The sequence below is a fragment of the Amphiura filiformis genome, chromosome 6 (assembly GCF_039555335.1).
Source record: "Amphiura filiformis chromosome 6, Afil_fr2py, whole genome shotgun sequence".
Taxonomy (NCBI): domain Eukaryota; kingdom Metazoa; phylum Echinodermata; class Ophiuroidea; order Amphilepidida; family Amphiuridae; genus Amphiura; species Amphiura filiformis.
The window spans coordinates 7,524,832-7,543,615 of NC_092633.1; the positions used below are offsets into that span (position 1 = coordinate 7,524,832).

At 37.8% G+C, this 18,784-nt stretch overlaps 1 protein-coding gene across 1 annotated transcript; it reads right to left on the bottom strand.

The window, feature by feature from the left end:
• Positions 1-4,175: 4,175 nt before the first annotated feature.
• LOC140154154 (solute carrier family 2, facilitated glucose transporter member 5-like) lies at positions 4,176-15,349 on the bottom strand. Its single transcript, XM_072176762.1, has 10 exons — positions 15,281-15,349; positions 14,680-14,790; positions 12,839-12,999; positions 12,060-12,184; positions 11,246-11,361; positions 10,876-11,035; positions 10,425-10,630; positions 9,174-9,284; positions 7,144-7,245; positions 4,176-4,412 (listed from the first exon to the last, which is right to left on the bottom strand). The coding sequence occupies exons 1-10, from the start codon at positions 15,347-15,349 to the stop codon at positions 4,176-4,178; spliced, it is 1,398 nt and encodes a 465-aa protein (XP_072032863.1).
• Between the last annotated feature and the right edge of the window lie 3,435 nt (positions 15,350-18,784).

The window sequence follows — 18,784 nt, forward strand, 5'->3', positions numbered from 1 at the left end:
CATGTAGCAGAAATACCATTAACGCTCAAGCTAAGAAATCATGTTCATCAACAATTTCATAGATAATTATAATAAAATGATAGATAACTTCAAAAATAGTATGAATGATTTAGCCGAAAATTACATGTAGGCCGGCGCATCTGACTATCTGGTCTAAGACCTTGTACTGTAACCGTATCATTATTTGCTATGTGTTGCGTCTTGGCCATTCCCATGTCCAATACCCATATTCTTATCACGAATTAATTAATGACAATATATACGATTGTCGATTTGGTAAAAAGATAATAATTCTACAAATGTATAATTTTTATTCTTCAACCCACTCCCTACGGAGTGTAAGGCAAAATGTACAATAGGTTAATATTTTTTTCGTTCTGACAACATCATATAGTCACGGTTGCATAAAACGAAGACATTGTTTAAAATATTTTTATGATAGACTGAAGGTTACCTTAATAGATAAAGCCAATGATTACTCCATATTGACACTGCGATGATGTCGCATGTTGCACAAGAAACCATAAGCAAATAATGACAATTCATTTTCTTATCAAGATCATACCAATTCAACTGGTAATTTCCAGCTGCTGCCTTGTGCATTATCATTTTTAGAGTCCTGTTGTGGTTGTTTCGATATGAGGTTAAATCAAGATTACCGGCGTGGACTTTGTACTTGATGAAACACTTTCATTTGTTAAATTATAGAAACTCGCTTTGCTGTAAAAATTAAATAAAAAACAAAAACCAAAAAACCAAAAACCCAAAAAACAAACAAAAACAAAACAACAACACCCACACGGAGAAAAAACAACAAAACAAAAACAAACAAACCTGAAAAGCAAGCAACAAATATTATTAACACGAGTAACGTAAAATGATATGCGAACAACAAGAAATTGTTGGCGAGCCGAAAGGAAGGGGCAAATAAATTTTGGCCAGTCGAGAGCGCGGGCGATTTTTCGCACACCTTCATGGGGCGTCTTTTAAATAAAACGCCCCAAAACGGCTTAGGAAAACAGTACTGAAATGCTATAATATGCAAATTTTCAAATTGGGTTTTCAAATGACAATTTTGTGGTTTGCAAATTGGGATCCCAAAAATTTGGCATGTGCAGGGGGGGGGAGATATTTTGGCGGGCCGGGGGGATTTTGGCCACTTCTTCCTTCCAACTTCCAATGCTTTCGCCCTGTTTCTCTTTCTCCCTCCCATTACCTCCCCACACACTCTTTACCCCTCTCTCTCTTCTCTCTCTCTCTCTCTTCTCATTTCTTTCGATTAAAAGTAACTTGAATTAAATTCAACTACTGTCTGTTCAATTAGCTTAGATTCTTGTATTTTTAAGATATTTAAAAAAAAAAAATGTGGTCAAAGTCATCAAAGAAAAGTGTTAGCACAGCCTTAGACTCAACGTGATTTATACTTTTCAAATTCCAAAGTTCAATTTGAAACCCCATTTGTTTTCAATTTTCCCGCGATATTTTTTATAAAAAGCTGTAGAACGTCGGGTACCATTAACTTTTTTGAATCAATCCATTTATACTAAAATGCAGTAAACCTTTGACGAGCGCGTATTGTAACTTGTAAGGATACATCGCGTATTTACTGCGTTGCACGCACTTGTCTCTGATTGGCTGCTAAGGCGATATGTTGTTGCTGAGTGGAAATTTATGAATGAACTGTGCGCCGTACGCGTTGTTAGCGCCGAATTTGCAACATCACGGTAGTCGCGCTCGTCAAAGGTTTGCTGCATTTGACTATAGTGCAATGGGGACGAATGTCATTAGATGCGCTGAGATAGTATTTATTCGACCATCCGCATCAGGAAGTATTGCGTCAGGATATCAGAATAGGCCCAGCTTATATAAATACATTCCTTGCGTATTTATTTGTTAATTAATTAATTGATTATCGATCCTCCTGCATGCGATTATCACACGAATAGATGTGTATACCACTCAAGTGTCTATTCAGTCTTTTGTATTAAATCTGGGTGGAAATATTTTGATGGTCTATATTTTATTTACAAAAGTTCTGGTGTACAAATCCAAAAGTATTTCGGTATAAAAGATGTTATAAACATACCTCAATGACGTTTCGTACTACATCGTAGTACTTTCTCAAATTGACTGGTCAATTCTCCCACTCCTCGTCTGTTTCCTGCTGGAACTCGACGTTGGTGGCGTTTTGGAGTGGAGTAATTGGTCGTAAATGTGGGGGGTAGGAAGTGGTTGCCCTCGTCTCGGTTGAATGTGTTGGCCCCTTTTCCGGATCAAGATGGCTTCCAATGTGTCTCGTTTTCTGTTTTGCTCTCTGTCTCTGATTTTTTGATCATCCCATCCTATGACAAAGGTTTTCCTCCGTCACAGGTCTGAGCCGTTTATTTACCTCTCCTGTGACAGAGGCTTTTCTCTGTGATCTTGTGAAAGCCTTATTTGAAGCCTGGGATTATTAAAAGCATAAGACAGAAGCAGAGACAGAGAGCAAAATCAGAAAAGCCTCGAAGACACATTAAGCGAAAAACCATGCCATATTGATCCGGAAAAATCAGAGACAGAAACCAAAACATTCAACTAAGGAAGCCACGAGGGCAACCACTTCGAGGGCAACCACTCCTACCCCATTTACGACCAATTACTCCACTCCAATACGCCACCAACGTCGAGTTCCAGCAGGAAACAGACGAGGAGTGGGAGAATTGATCAGTCAATTTGAGAAAGTACTACGATGTAGTACGAAACGTCATTGAGGTATATTTATAACATCTTTTATACCGAAATACTTTTGGATTTGTACACCAGAACTTTTGTAAATAATGTATTATGGACAATCCTGATGAATTTATTTACCGATGGTCTATATTGTTTCACAGTGAAATTAGCCTAGGCTTATTGGATTTTCTAAACCACGCTTTTAGATGTAGATTGGCATGTTCGATTTCTCTGCTCGTGAATTTTGCACTGCGAAATGTAAACATTTAAATTTTTTTTTACTTAGATCAGGTACTAGTAACTTCAACCAAGCGATTATGTGTTCACACGATTATTTAACAAATTGAAATTAAAAACCGATATTTCTTGATACACGTTTTAAGTTTCTAAGCAAGGGTACAAACAAAGATATCGATAATGACGTCAGTCAAGAGCTTAAGCAGGATAATAGGAAACCACGTGAGCAAAACCAAATACTAAAACTCAATACTTGAAACGACCGAATGTGTGTGTTTATTATGTGAAATTTTAGTTATAGATTCAAATAGAATAAACAACAACTTGTTTAGTTTCCGAGTCTAGGCTATATACAGAGTGTATAAGCAACCGGCCTTCAAATATGACTTATTTGGCTAATTGCAAATTATGATTTCCCCCTAATTTTGTTTTGGGGGAAGCACTATTTTTTTTATTGCGGATTATATTATTGAAGAGATTCATCAGGATTATCTATATGAATTATTACTAGAGTTCTTATGTCAAATCCTGCCTCCCGGTTCTCACAATTAGTAGTGACGTTTTGCAACCTTACTGACTGGTTGCTTCTTACCTCGCAGGGGTACGAACTATCTCCAGTTTACAACAGCTTGCTGAAATCAGTGAAACCAACTGGCAACTGTTGTAGAAGATCTTCTAGAAACACTGATCTCAGCAGCATCTCACACACCATCACCCACTGAGGAAGGAACCAGTTGGTTCTGAAATATTTGGGAAAAAAATAACCTGGTGAGTGCAGTTGAAAGTTTTAATCTTTTTACTTCTTGTTTACTACCTGCACGTATGAACTTACACAACTGTATAATAAGAAAATCTAAAGGTACAAAACAACACAACACAAAATATGGCATACAAAAAGACACGCCACATTTTGTTTAATTCAATATGAAGTGCATCTGAAATAATCAACAAAGTTGATTTCCTGCTCAATTCTGTTGTTAAAACACATAATATATCCTGTCCATGATATCATGACACAGCATTAAAATGGTGTATTTCACATTTGTTTTTGCTTTGATAGGACTGGTCACCTGTGCATATTGCAGGCTTATCTTCGGGTAATAAGAGTTTTGATACACTGTACAAATCTATATCTGCTGTCATTTTACGGCAGGATTGGTCCATTTTCGTAAAGTACTGCACAAAATATTTACAGTGTAGGCTTGTAAAATCTTATGGGTTTTGACTTAGGTTTTAGTTTCTTCCGTAATATTCGTCTCTTTCACAGCACCACCATTTACATAAGTCTCTGCCTCCAGATCTTCTTCTAGTCTTTTCCTTTTATGCTTAGGTGATTTTACAAAATTGGCCGTAATCTCTGCAAAGGTCTTATTTTTAGTTTCAGGTAGATATCGATACATTACAATAGTAACTGCTAGTAAACAAGCGAAGTATATAAGGAAGGTATATCCACCCAATTCTTCCTGTAAAAGAAATGAAAAGAGAAAACTCGCTAGTTCTAATGCTAGTCTAAATATAAGTTTCACTAGTCCGAAAATTAGAAGGGTTTACTGGTCCGAAAGTAAGGGCTAAGTTTAGAGTTGGGGTTAGGTTTAAGGTTAGGTACTAGTGACATACTGCAGTTACTGTCCGCTTTCCTATACACAATACACAGTGCTCTCACCATTGACGCGTGACCGCTACAAATAGTGTATGTTAGAAGTATAGGCTATTGCCTAGTTAACGTCACTGTGTGAAAAATAACCGGCCAATATTTAAAGTAATCTCTGAAATTCTAGAAAATATAGTTTTGTAACATGTCCTAAATTTTTAGCCAATTTAGGTGTTTGGAAATATTCGCACTTTGGTGTTTTAGGAAGGATATGTAAACGACAGATAACACCAAAAATATGAAGAAATATTTCCAAACCGTGTTAAGTCTACAACCATTATGTTTCTCATTTTCAAGAATGCTGGTTAACAATATGCAGACTTATTTCGTAAACAAAGGGTATTGTTACCTTGCATTTTCTTTATAATCGGTTACCCAACTGAAACTATAATACCAGCTCATTGCAACACCGCACAGGTACACACATGTAAAACAGAAACATGTGTAGTGTGGATTTAACCAGAGAAGATATGATTTAACATAGTTGAGCTGTTTTCAATGAGTGTCATCTTGGTTTAATAGCTTTTAATGGGGTTTAAGTCCTGCAAAGGTCGTGGTGAATTCTACTGTAGACATGACTGCATTATGAACTTTTCGAGTAGCGACGTAGCTACTTGTAGACCGTATAGCCTCCTGGACACGATAAACCTATGACGTGTTTCCTGTAAAATTTACATCCATCTTCATCTTCATTATCTTCATCATCATCATCATCATCATCATCGTCATCATCATCATCATCATCATCACCATCATCACCATTATCATCATCATCATCATCATTATCATCATCATCATCATCAACAACAACAACAACAACAACAACAACAACAACAACAACATTAACAAACACAACAACGACAACAACTAGCTAACAACACCTCATCTACAACATTATTTCCATCCTCATCACCTTACAACAAACATTGAATTGAATTTTTGAATTGAGAATTTTTTGAATTGGGTGTTTTTTTAAATACGTACGTTTAGGAGCGGGAATGTAAGTGATACAAGGGTCATTGCCCACCAAGTTCCTTGGTACGTTAAGCTGATGGCCGCTGGTCGTGTGCTTTGCAACCAAAGCTCAGCTATTATCACATTTTTAACACTTGCTGAAATATCAACATATTGAATACTTGAGTCAAACAAAATAATACATATGATGCGATATATTACCGCATCATGCTGTTTAGCTTTTTATATCTCATTCGCCGTAGAAGTAGTGATGTAACAGAATTAAGTACCATAGCAAATAGGCGTAGAATCCCCCAATATTTTGCACGGGAATGGTCCATAAAATCACCCCCCCCCCCCCAATGTTGACGCTTGTATATGGGTTTCTGACCAAATTAACCTCTTATTTGGCTATTTTAGCCCCTAAATTACCAATATTTGCTGGCTTCGCCCAAATATTATGGTTGTAAAAATATACATTTAGGTAGATTAAGGACCACTACGTGCATTTTCTATTTTGTCAGGAATGAGAAATTCTTAGTATTAATTTTACATACTTGGACCCATGCCGAAAAGCACGGTAAAAATAAAAACAATCGCGATGGTCAGCCATTTCATCCAATCCAGATCATCCTAATAAATGAAAACAGAAATAATAAAAATGGTAGGTGAAGAAAATAATATATGTTGTATATAATGCACAATCACTCATTATTCACTGTTAAGTTGGTGTCCGTATCAGTGTCCGTTGTCGGGGGTGGGGTGGGGGCTATTTTATGTTAACGTGTTCGTGCAGTGAGATTGAAAATCCGTGCAGTGAGAATTCAAAATCCGAAAGGACAGCCAATCTATGTAGGAACTGTGCTGGTACAGTTGGAAACTGACCGTTCTTTCGCCTCAAAGATTACCAATAAGAGGTGGAGAAACTTGAAACTGAGCCATACACACGTGCCAGCCGAAAATCTTTTATCACATACATTCACAAGTCAGCTATCACCGACCACGTTGCCTCTACCGATCATTCAATCAATTGGGAGGACTCAAAAGTTATCGACAAGGCCACCAAATGGCTAAAAGAGGCCATCTGGATACACCGAAAAGGAAAAGACACTCTGAATAAGGATGAGGGGGCCTATTCATTCAATAATATCTTTGACCAACTCATCACGCCCCCAACGGTGGTCCCTGTTGCCTATAAAAGGACACATTCAGATGGTGATGAGCTGTGATGCGTTGCCAGTCTGATGAAACCACAGTAAGCACTACTGTAGTGGTGAAACCTGTCCCGTAAATTAATTTTCGTACCGTATTAGCGGAACGATATGAAAATGTTTGCCCCCCACTTGGCAGGACCGCCTGTGACTTCGAAGTCTACGTGAGGTTACAAAATATGTCAACAAACTGAGTGGTTTTGAAAAATCTCAAAAACTCGGGGAACCCCAATCCGATGCCCACTGCGACAAAAGTAACTACACTTGCCAACGTGCTGTGACGTTTTCTGCCTCTTTTATTTCACTTTTTCTGATAGTGAATCGTTGAAATATTAGACATTAATGTTTGCGAGAATAAATTATAAATAATTATTATACCTGTGTATTGATGGTTACTGTCATTCCTACAAGCAAGACAAGTCCTGCCATGAAAGGATATAGTAGTAATGGCCTCCTTCCAACTTTGTCTACTAATAATACCTGTGCACAAAACAAACAAACACTAAACAAAACCAACAAGAACTGTCTTTATAAAGAGATAGCGCGGTTAATTTTACCCATAGGAAAAATCATTCCGTACTATGCGTGTACATATCACTGACAGTGATGCAAGCAACCAATCAGCATTCGGAAAATCGTTGACCCAATGACGTCATCGCTGGATTTTCATTGATAAATTTGCTCGACTCTCAGCTTCGATTTATCGTGACCTTTACTATGTGTGAATTATTACCCACAATGCATAGCTTGCAAAAGACTGGTGAGATTTGATAAAGTTCAGAATCATTCAAAAACATGAGTTTTAATTGCAAATATTTAATTTGTTTGTGTATGAATGTCAATGTCTATCTCAGTATCTGTCATTGGCATATCCTAGCGTTGAATGCGCTGAAGGTTGTGAAGTGGGTCCGTTGCAAATTTTCATAGGTCACGTAATGGGACGTGTTACGGGTCATAGGTCACGTAACGGGCGAGTTACGGGTCATAGGTCACGTAACGGGGCGCGTTACAGGTCATAGGTCACGTAACGGTGCGAGTTAAGGGTCATAGGTCACGTAACGGGGTGCGTTACGTCTCATAGGTCACGTAACGGGACGCGTTACGGGTCATAGGTCACGTAACGGGGCGCGTGACGGGTCATCGGTCACGTAACGGGGCGGGTGACGGGTCATCGGTCACGTAACGGGGCGCGTTACGGGTCTTCACGTAACGGTGCGAGTTACGGGTCATAGGTCACGTAACGAGGCGCGTTACGTTCCATAGGTCACGTAACGGGCGAGTTACCGGTCATATGTCACGTAGGTCACGTAACGGGGCGAGTTACGTATTATAGGTCACGTTACGGGTCATAGGTCACGTAACGGGGTGCGTTACGTGTCATAGGTCACGTAACGGGCGAGTTACGGGTCATAGGTCACGAAACGGGGCGCGTTACGTGTCATAGGTCACGTAACGGGGCGCGTTACGGGTCATAGGTCACGTAACGCATGGCCGCTGTGTGGGGGTGTCCCGGGTGTGTGGGGGCGGACGTGAATGGGGGTCGGCTATGCACGCATGAATTCTGTTGATACGACCTGCATGTAGAAACACTATGCTGCTGGCTGAGTGTACCAGTCATAGCAGGGTGTAAAATATACAACAAAGTCAAAGTTTATTCTCAAATACATTATGGTGTAAATAATAAGCATTTGAATAATTTAACAATAATTTGAACCTGAAAAAATTGAACATGAAAGTCCATGAGTGATTTTTCAACATATTTCACTGTTGGATAAATATGGGTGCTGCAGCTTTAGAGCTAAGGCAACATGGCGCATTACTTTGAAGTTGGTAATGGGTAATTTACACTGTGGGAGGGTGGAAACCAGTAGACCTACATTATAGAGATGAATATAACGGACTGGTTTGGACGTGAAAATTTCCCACTCAGTCCAGTTGACTAGATTATAGTTCAAATATTAATAGTGCTTTATACCATTGAAGTAAATGTCCGTTAATATGCTGCAAAAAAACACCACTCACTTCACTGACTTCAGGTGCGTTATCAGGACATCATTTGGCGACATATTGGGACAAGGCAATTGATCTGATAAACACACCCACAGTCTTTCCACGATGGGTGCAATAACAATTAGAACTACTTCATTTTGTTGCACAGTCAGTTTATCTAAAGGCCTGGTAATATGCGGTTAAAATCGCAAACAATGCGTAGGGTTTAAGAAATGGTGTTTGTGCAACTATACTAGAAACCACTAAAACAGATCAACGGATTAGGCTCAGAGGAGAGATGCATCGAAATTATCGCTTAGACTATAGCATGCTTAAGATACAAACCAAGAGATCTACAAAGCACTATGCATGACTATGAACGTTTCAGTATTTTGCCTTTTCTCCTTTCGGGAACTTACCCCTATAACAGTTGCGATGAGGTTGATACTACTGTAACCGACAGTTGCTAAAGCAATTTCTTCTTGATTGAGACCCGCTGATTTAAATATTTCGGTTGTATAAAAGAAAAGCTAAAAGTAATTACAAAAGTACAGTACATGTAGTAAAGAGTATTAAGATGATGATAATATTACACAGTCTGGTCCATGGGGACCAAAGGAGGCAATTTTGAAAATTGGGTTACTATAATTATTACATTTTACATGTAATAGGTTATTATTTACTGAAAACACCAAAGGTCTAGCATACTTGATTCTAAAGTTATGAAGTTTTTTGATCTCTATTTTCTTATGTATCGTATTGTTTTTTACTCCATATTTTTACCTTTATCTCAGTTTCAAATTTGCCGCCTTTGGCCCCCATGGACCAGATCGTGAATTTGTCCTTATTCAGTACAATATCAGAATAGAGTTCACCGTTACTTTAGGTTCTGTAGCAGGCTTAATTGCTCCATTACCCAGTAACGGAATGGAGACTGTAAGCAGTTTGCAGACTGTGGGGCATATCAATTTGTAAGCGCTCTTTAGCAAAGTCATAGTTCATTGATTTACAAAACAGGCGAAAATAGTAACTTTTTGCACAAGATTTGCAATTTGAAGAAAATTGGCCATTCAACACTTGATGTTTTGAACTCTTAAAACCTATATTTTGGCCAAAAATGTGCTTTGATAGGTAGTTTCAACAGATTTACCACGTTCACCTAGTTATAACATTGAATTGCGTTATCTGTTGACCTAATGAGGAAAAATTATTTTAGGGGGAAGTGTAAGCTTTCGTTTGATATAAAATAAATTCTCAATTGGATGAAGGAAACGCTTGAGGTTTTGACAAAAACCAATCACAGAGGACCAATTTCCAGCTAGAAGCTCCACAGTTCTTACGATGCTATGCACTGAACCGTGTAGTGTAATCAAAGACTGTGTGGAGACAATTCACTGCTTGCTTGAGAGCTCTTGTGCTCAGGTGTATCGAGGTACGTGGAAATTGTGCGTAGATTGTTTATAAGAGAATTGTTTTTGTATAGAAACCTCTCCATATGGGCGTGTTTGAATGGGGGTAGGTGTGGGGGTGGTGGTAGGCCTTATATGGGGACGTGTGTGGGGTGTGTGTGTGGAAGAGTGATGTATTTGTATGCGGTGGGTAGGAGCATCAAAAGTGGTCTATTAGAACATTTAATGATCTTTCCAAAAGGACAGTTCTACTAAACTCACCGCCGATATGCCTGAGAAATGATACCCGACCGTCAAGATAAGGCATATCAAGATCGGATTCTTCCATTCGGGATTTTTCAATCTAATAATATCCATAGCACCCACTCTACCATCGGTAGAGTTACTTTCATCTCGCAGTGCTTCGAGTTTCATCTCCTCAATCTCGGTACTAATATCTGCAGTTTTACCTCGAAGCCGTTGTAAAGCTGAAAATATAGGAATATTATCAGTGAAGCAGAAAAATGGTTATCCGATGAAAGAATTGTTCCATGATTGAAGGATTAATAATTAATTGAAAAAATTGTACGTCATTTATTCCTGCTACATCACGCACATTGTCCATAGATATCCCGCATCGAAACATTGTAATTATTCATCATACACCTTGTACAACAAAAGAAACGCTCCATCTTCGGTATTAAAGCTACCAGAGATGCATTTCAATATATACCTATTTCTGCATCACGGTAGCGTTTTTGCTTGAGAAACAACCAGCGTGGACTTTCTGGGCAAAATGGAAAGACGACAATGAGAATCATCCCCATAAAGCCAACTAAAGATAGAAGTATTGGCCATGATTTCTGGTCATAGAACCCCCAGAAACCTATCACCTGCAACAGACAAAAGTAAATAATAATCATGATAATTGCAATGCTAGGAAAATTATTAACATGTCGCTAACGTGATGATGTCGCAAGCTACGTCGCAAAAGTAAAGGCTGTTTTGAACTGTCTGGAATTGTGCGTAAGTAGTATGTCGGGGTGTATGTGGGGGTGGTTGTGGGTGTGTTACATTATGGGCGTGTGTGTCTTATGTCTTACATGACTAAGTAGTTGTCCAACGACTGTCATGAAAACAGCGAAGACTCCGACAGCTCCACGTAAATTGATAGGTGATATTTCAGCCAGATAAACAGGTATAATCCCCAAACTAATTCCTGCAACGACACAGATAATGAGTACTCTGAGTGCCCAGAGTGAAGAATAAGGAGCAGGAGGCATCAACTTTTGCAAAGTCATAGTTCATTGAATTTACAACCGTATGACAAAACAGGTGAAAATAGTAACCTTTTGCACAAGATTTGCAATTTAAAAAGACTTGTCCATTGAAATGAACCTATGAAGTGTGCTCTTTCATTTAATGACATAAATTTGAAAAATATTGTAAGAGCACTTGAGGTTTTGACTTTTAAAACCAACATCTTGGTCAAAAACTTTGCTTGAATTTGTCGTTTCAACAGATTTTTCACATTCGCGTTGCTATAAACATTGATTTGCGTCATCTGTTGACAGAGTGAAAAAACGTGTTTTTAGCGGAGAGTGTTAGCTTTCGTTTGATATAAAAACTCTTCTGATTGGATGAAAGGAATATTCGGGGTTTTGACAAAAACCAGTCACAGATGCCGTATTTTCCACTAGTCACCAGCTAGATCTCACACAGCTCTTATGATCTTATGCATTCAGCCCTATAGTATAAACACAGACTGTGTTGAGGCAATGCTCGCTGTGCTTGGAAAAATCTGTGTACTCGGGCCGGGTGTCTCGAAGTGGAAACAGTGCGTAGATGCATTAAGAGAATCGTTTTGTAGCCAAACCTTTATTACATACTTGGACCCATACGTTTATTGTAACTTACCGGCATATAAACCAGCCACAAATCTTCCCAAGAATAGTAACCCGTAAATGCCTGCTATTTGGCAGATTCCCATTAGCAAACCTGCAAGTGGGAGGAGTATGGCAGACACAACCAAGCTGTACTTCCTAGATAAAACCAAATTTGAGAGCTTCAAATATCACAGTGTCCAACTCTCTTTAACATTTCCGTACTGAGCTAGGATTTGTATTTATTTATTGTGGGCATGCAGGATTTCACGCAAAAATGTACGTAATATCAGTTCACACCATAGCCCCTGTCATGAAGAAAATTGACCCGGGTTGATTATTTTGGCTAAGCCTACTGAAAAATGCATAAGTGTACTGGTATATATTCTGTCATTTACTATTATAATAGGCTCTCGGCCTTATTATTCTCATTTTTGATTTTATTTTCACATATGCTAACATACACCCCCACCCCTCCATCCCCACACACACAGCCTGCACCCCCCCACACCGGGGCCTGAGATTGGAATTCCAGTTTCCTTTCTCACGAAGTAAGGGCTAAGAGTAAAATTGTACAATTGTGTTTGGGAGTGGCCTTCTCTCTTTTCTCTTTTTCCTAGCTATTTTCTTCCATTTCTTGCTTTGTTTATCAAAGCTATCTAGGCCAACATGCATATATTAGCCTACACTGGCTATCCAGGCTTGTGCATTTGTATGAGCTTGGAACGGTCCATGGTTTTCCATGGATTAGCATGTGTTCCTCACGGACCAACCTGGGTAAACAAACAAACAAACAAACAAACAAACACTAACCTTCCCAATGCATCACAAAACCGCCCTCCGATGGTAGCTCCTAATGCACCGCCTACAGCATAGATTGTCACTGTGCAGGAATAAATCCAAGTAATAGCCAAATCTGGTGCATTGCCGTTCCAAAGCTCTTGATTAGTTACATTCAGAAACTCTAAAATAAACTTAAGAAAATAATGATTCGGTTGGTATTGTAACACCGTCTTTTATCATGATTATAATATTCCTAATTTGTAATAAACTGCGCAGGTAACGGGTAGCAAGCAAGTGATAGAGACACAAAAATAAATATTGCACTACATAATAATAATAATAATAATAATAATAATAATAATAATAATAATAATAATAATAATAATAATAATAATAATAATAATAATAATAATAATAATAATAATAATAATGATAATTATTATTATTATTATAAAAAGATCTGGAGGTACTAAACATTGGCTATATAAGTTCTTCATCCATGACTATCAGATTAGTATTTTAACCATGTATATCACTCTTAAACAATCTAGTGAAATAAGATCTTACCCCGGGGATCTTACACGATTTCAAATTAAAACAGAAATCCTGTCACAATGTCAAATTTGATCCGATAGTGTCAAATTCGACATGGATTGAGTCAAATTGCTAAATCCACCATTATATTGTACAGTTTTCTTCTGGACCGTGTTTATGCCGGTTCATTGCCTACTACTAGTGCCGGTCAGTAAGACTCAATCTGAATGCCGGTGTTTCGGGCTAAATTCTCTGTCGGAATGCCGGCATTGGGCAAATGTCGAGTTCGTAAACCTCTCAAAATGCAGGATTTCCGGTATTAAAGGCCTATTCAGTGATTTGCTCATCCGGACGATCGTAAAAATCATCAAAACTCAGATTTTGGTACCTTTGTCATTGTCATAGATGTTCTAACATAGGCTGCTCAGTCAAAAGCCGTATATTTAAGACAAAATAAGGCATTTACATGAATCCATACATATATGAACTCTTCGTTCTGCAAATAAAACTCTCCTTGTTCAACCTAAATCATCTCGGTCATGGGGTGATCGTGCCTTCTCTGTGGCAGCCCCTCTCATATGGAACAGTCTTCCCAATTTTATTCGCAATTGCTCGTCAATCGAGTCATTCAAATCCTTAATCAAGAAACATTTCTTCAAGCTTGCTTATGAGCTGGATTAATTTGTGGTATTTTTGTTTGTTATTTTTGCTTCATGTATATTGTTGTTCTTGTAATGTTCTTTACATGTATAGCCCTGCATTTTTTTAGGCTGATTCTAAATATGATCACAAAAAGGTACAACTTTTAAAGTATATTCGGTCCACATACGACATCCATGTGAAAGAATAAAAGTCTCATAGATTAGCCTGGGTATAAGTGTGATTCACTACTCTGTGGAGACGAGAAACAGGTCAGTCTGAACTGATTCGCTCATGTGTTGAGTGCGTTGAACATGCTGAAGGTAAATTCTTTCTTTTGATTAATTTTGATGCAACCAGGGACGCAAATTGGGATATGTCAGCAAGGAAAATAGTTGTACATAATTATGTTTTCACTACCGCGATTTCAAAATCAAAGGTCTTTCATTACTTTCTGGTTGAAAATCGCCTAAAACCAGAGGAATGAGCAATAGGCATGTTAGGAGTCTTTTAAGAGCTGAAATTATAACAATAAAGGGTCTTTTGAAGCTCTTTTTGTTCAAATTTAGTGGGCTGCCTAATCCCTAAAGGGATTTTTCCGAGGAGCATACCCGTACGGTCATTTGTGTTATGTGCCCCCGAGTGGTGCTTGGTGCTTACACGCTTTGTTTTATTATAGGCCAAGTCAGGTTACTTACTGGCGCAGCAACGGTCGTAACACCCAGGTTGTATCCCAGAGGCACTACAGCTCCGATCGATACTACAACGGTAGATATAACTAACCAAAGTGTCACTTTGCCGTGAAGTTCCTGTGAGGAAATAGAAAAAAAAGATGATAATACTGTAGGTTTTTACATTGTGTTGAAACATATCGCTGGTTCGACATCACATACATCTCTATACTTAGGGGTGCACCAGTCCGAAAATCATTTTTTATCAATATTGGGCTGGCCACCGCCGACATGTCGTTGTAATATCACGATTATCCACTTCAAAATCCCTTCAATTAAAATTTTATTTGAGCCCGCAAGCATGGTCCGCAAACGTTTAAGGCAAAGGTTCCAAATGGCCCGCGGAAAGCTCAATTTGCTTATTTATAGCACTGTTTTGCCAATATTTCGATCAGGCTTCTAGTCTTCCTCAAGCTCTAGCCTCCATGATAACTGTGAGACAGGGTTGAATCTTGATAGGACCGGGGATTTCGGGGATAGCACAAGTGTTAATTTGAACAACAAAGTACGCATTTAAAAATATAAGCACTAAAGCACTTTTAAACAGTCAAGAGAGATGCATACTTACTTCCCTGTTAATAACAGGTGTCCTAGGATCTTCTTCAATCAAACCAGGGAGATCATTTTGTTTTTCCATCATGTAACATAAATGTTGTGAAATTGAAACAAGCAACCATGATCATCAACAACTTACAGATAGATAATATAAAATTTAAAATGATTGAATCATTTACAAGTGTATCGAAATTAATTGACTATTGACTCCGGGTATTGACTATCTGTTCTAGGACCTTGTACCGTGACGTCTCGTTTTCGTCATTTGTTTAGGGTTATATCAGGCAATGCGATGGTGAGCAGGCTCTTTGTTATTACAAACCATTTAAATAAATGATACTTATGAATAATTAAGTAGATGTGTTGTTACTATTAACTTAATTTTGAAATAATTATTTCGTAATGCACTGCGAGGACAGACACCGAGCATGCCGATGCCGCAAGGTCATAATTAAATAATGACAATTATTTTTGTTATCACACATACGATCAAGATAAACTATAATGTTATACACCAGCCCGTTTCCAAATGTTATCTGTACGTGACCACTTTTGGGCTATTATTTTATGTTTTTGTTTGCTCCCATGCAAGAATACCATGGCTACCGCGCGTGTACTTTGGCTTTAATGAAACAAGAATTCCTGAAAAGAATTGGTGTCAGTTCCAATTTACAATGTAATTATTATTTGAATGTAATGTTAAAGATGGAATTGCATGAGAAGTTTTGCACTGCAGCACTGACAGGAACATTGTGGTAGTTCATTTATCATTAAATAATTATACACTTACATACGTGTTTTGGCGCAGCGTCAACCTTCTATTCTAGCTAAAAACGTTTTTAAAAATAAAAAATATGCAAATGAGGTAGCTAATTTGCATATTTTGCGACAAAAATCACATGGGATGTTACCCCTTTACCACCATCCCACGAAGTTAAATCTCTATACGCCTCACCAGTTCCAAAAAAATGGCAAAAAGCCTTTTTAAAAATAAACAAATATGCAAATGAGGTGGCTAATTTGAATATCTTGCGACAAAAATCACGTGGGATCTTAAGACTGCCCCTTTACCACCACCCTACCAAGTTACATTTCTATATGCCTCACCAGTTCCGAAAAATGGCAAGAATAAAAAAAAAAAAGGAAATGAGGTGGCTGATTTGCATATTTTGTGACAAAAATAGCATCTGATCTTAAGACTGCTCTTAACCATCACCCCACCAAATTACATTTCTATATGCCTCACCAGTTCCGAAAAATGGCCAAAAGCATTTCGACAAATGAAAAAATAGGCAAATGTGGTGACTAATTTGCATATCTTGCGACAAAAATCGCATCGGATCTTACGACTTCCGCTTACCACAACCTCATCAAGTTACATCCCTATACGCCTCACTAGTTCTTCAAAATGACAAAAAAAAACACCCAAAAACAATGTTTAAGTTAAATATGCAAATTAGCTACCTAATTTGCATATTTTGCGCCAACAATTGCATCAAGTCTTAGGGCAGCCACTTACCACCACCCTACCAAGTCACACCCCAATACACCTCACCAGCTCCGAGAAACTAACCTGGAAGCCAAAGGCATTTAAAAACAAAGAGCTACAAAATTCACACAATACAAATGTATAAGACCCCATTATAGCATAAGGCAATTTATAAGTCGTTTTAAATGATTTTAAATGTGACGTATAAAATTTTCTATAACACAGGGAGATATAAAATGTAGGGATTTGGGTACTTTTTGTTCAATTTTCACAGAAATTGAAGGATTTTGACCCATGTTTTTGTTTGTCTGTTTACCCCAGGCTCGCTGAAACAAAGAATTATATTAATTAAATCACCTAATTTATGATTAATAAAGGACAACAAAAGATAAAAGCAAAAGTATGCTTCATTTAGTTAAAACAATAGTAACGTCCCTGTTGTGTACAAAAATTAACTCTATATGACAATGCAAATCAGGATCAATTCATGGACTAAGTGCTCAGGCAGAGGGAAATGTTGATTTCTCAGCGGATGGAACAGCCATTTTTTCAGAGGGAGTATGTAAATTAAATGGAACAGCTATTTTGGGGCCATTATTTCAGAGGGAGTATGTAATATTGTTAATTCTGTTGAAAGTATGTACATGTATTAGAGCTTCACATTCCAAGATGACTTCTGAATGATCGGTGGGCGAGTGTTCTAGTGAATTTTTTAAAAATTTCATTTTAGGGAAATTGAGCTAGGCGAATTTACGTATGGCGTAGGGTAGTGTGGAGTGTTAGGAAGGACAGACACCTGCTGTGAAGGAGACTACACAAGCTACGAAGGTCTATGTCCTAAGTATGTGCCGTCCGCGGTAACTATGCTAACCAGCGGTAACCAGTTTGTATGAGAACAATAGCGCATGTAATAACGATTACAATAAAAGTAATATCAACAATATACTATTAATGGTCAATAATGTCAATGTCAATAGTTGTATCTACACTACATTATTTGTACAAAACAATTAGTACAAATATATTTTGATTGTGGTGAAATCGTGACGGAATGTTAATTTCACATCATATTGATTATTGAAAATGTAAGTATTTGAGAGTAAATTCTCGATTTTTATTGCCGGTAAGTATACTTATGTTCAACTTATCGATGAAGTGCCATTCTTCAAAGTGTGTCATTGATAATTTATAGTTTTTGACTACATTACATGATAAGCTATCAGTAAAGGCATAGAGGTCTATAATTCCACCAACCTAAAATAAGGTTGAAGTTCAAGGCATGGTCACCACAATGTATTATATTGATATCATTGCCATTGAAACTGCCGGCACAATGATAACGAACATCGCGTCGAACACGATAGCAAATATAAGGCATACAAACAGAGGGAAATTAGTCTGGGTCAGCTAGTATAACTTATGGTCGGTATTAAGACTGGTTTTAAAGTGATAATCATATGAATGGCCAGGCTGCTACAAAGTTTTCACTGGTCGATTCAAAATTGTTAGTTTCAGTATCGATTGTTGTAATGGATAAACAAGATGGCGATATTACGGTGTATAAGAAACCTACTGTTACCATGGTTACTGTTAACACAAATGTAAGTAGCTCCTAGTCTTACTAAATTTGCTAATTATTGAATGTATAAGTTGTTTGCGATAAATTAACATTTAAACGTGAATTTAAGTGAATAAGTAAAGAAGCCAGGCACACCGACATCGCCTGCCTAATAATTACTTTGTCAGCAGAGATACTAAAATAAATACCCAGGATCGATACACGTGAATTTGCTATGTACGAGTTTGATATGAGAAGAAAATCTTAGGATACCGGGGTAGAAAATGATGAATATCTCCCGTAAATGATTTCGTATAAAGAAACCAGATGTGGTCCCTTGCACTTGAATATATATTTTGAACAGATATGATAGTCGTTAGCTTGCGTCTTGAGAAAGAACCGTGCGTCTTGAGTCAAAAACTATAAAAGGCAAAGTATAAACCGCGATGGAAATCACTATACTTATTATC

What these genes read in the sequence shown, in the direction of transcription:
- LOC140154154 (XM_072176762.1), bottom strand. Translation starts at nt 15,349, where the DNA reads ATGGAAAAACAAAATGATCTCCCTGGTTTGATTGAAGAAGATCCTAGG. An exon ending in TTTTGTGATGCATTGGGAAG is followed by an intron (nt 12,185 to 12,838) that starts GTTAGTGTTTGT and finishes GGTTTTATCTAG; the next exon opens with GAAGTACAGCTTGGTTGTGT. An exon ending in ATTTCTCAGGCATATCGGCG is followed by an intron (nt 9,285 to 10,424) that starts GTGAGTTTAGTA and finishes AATTACTTTTAG; the next exon opens with CTTTTCTTTTATACAACCGA.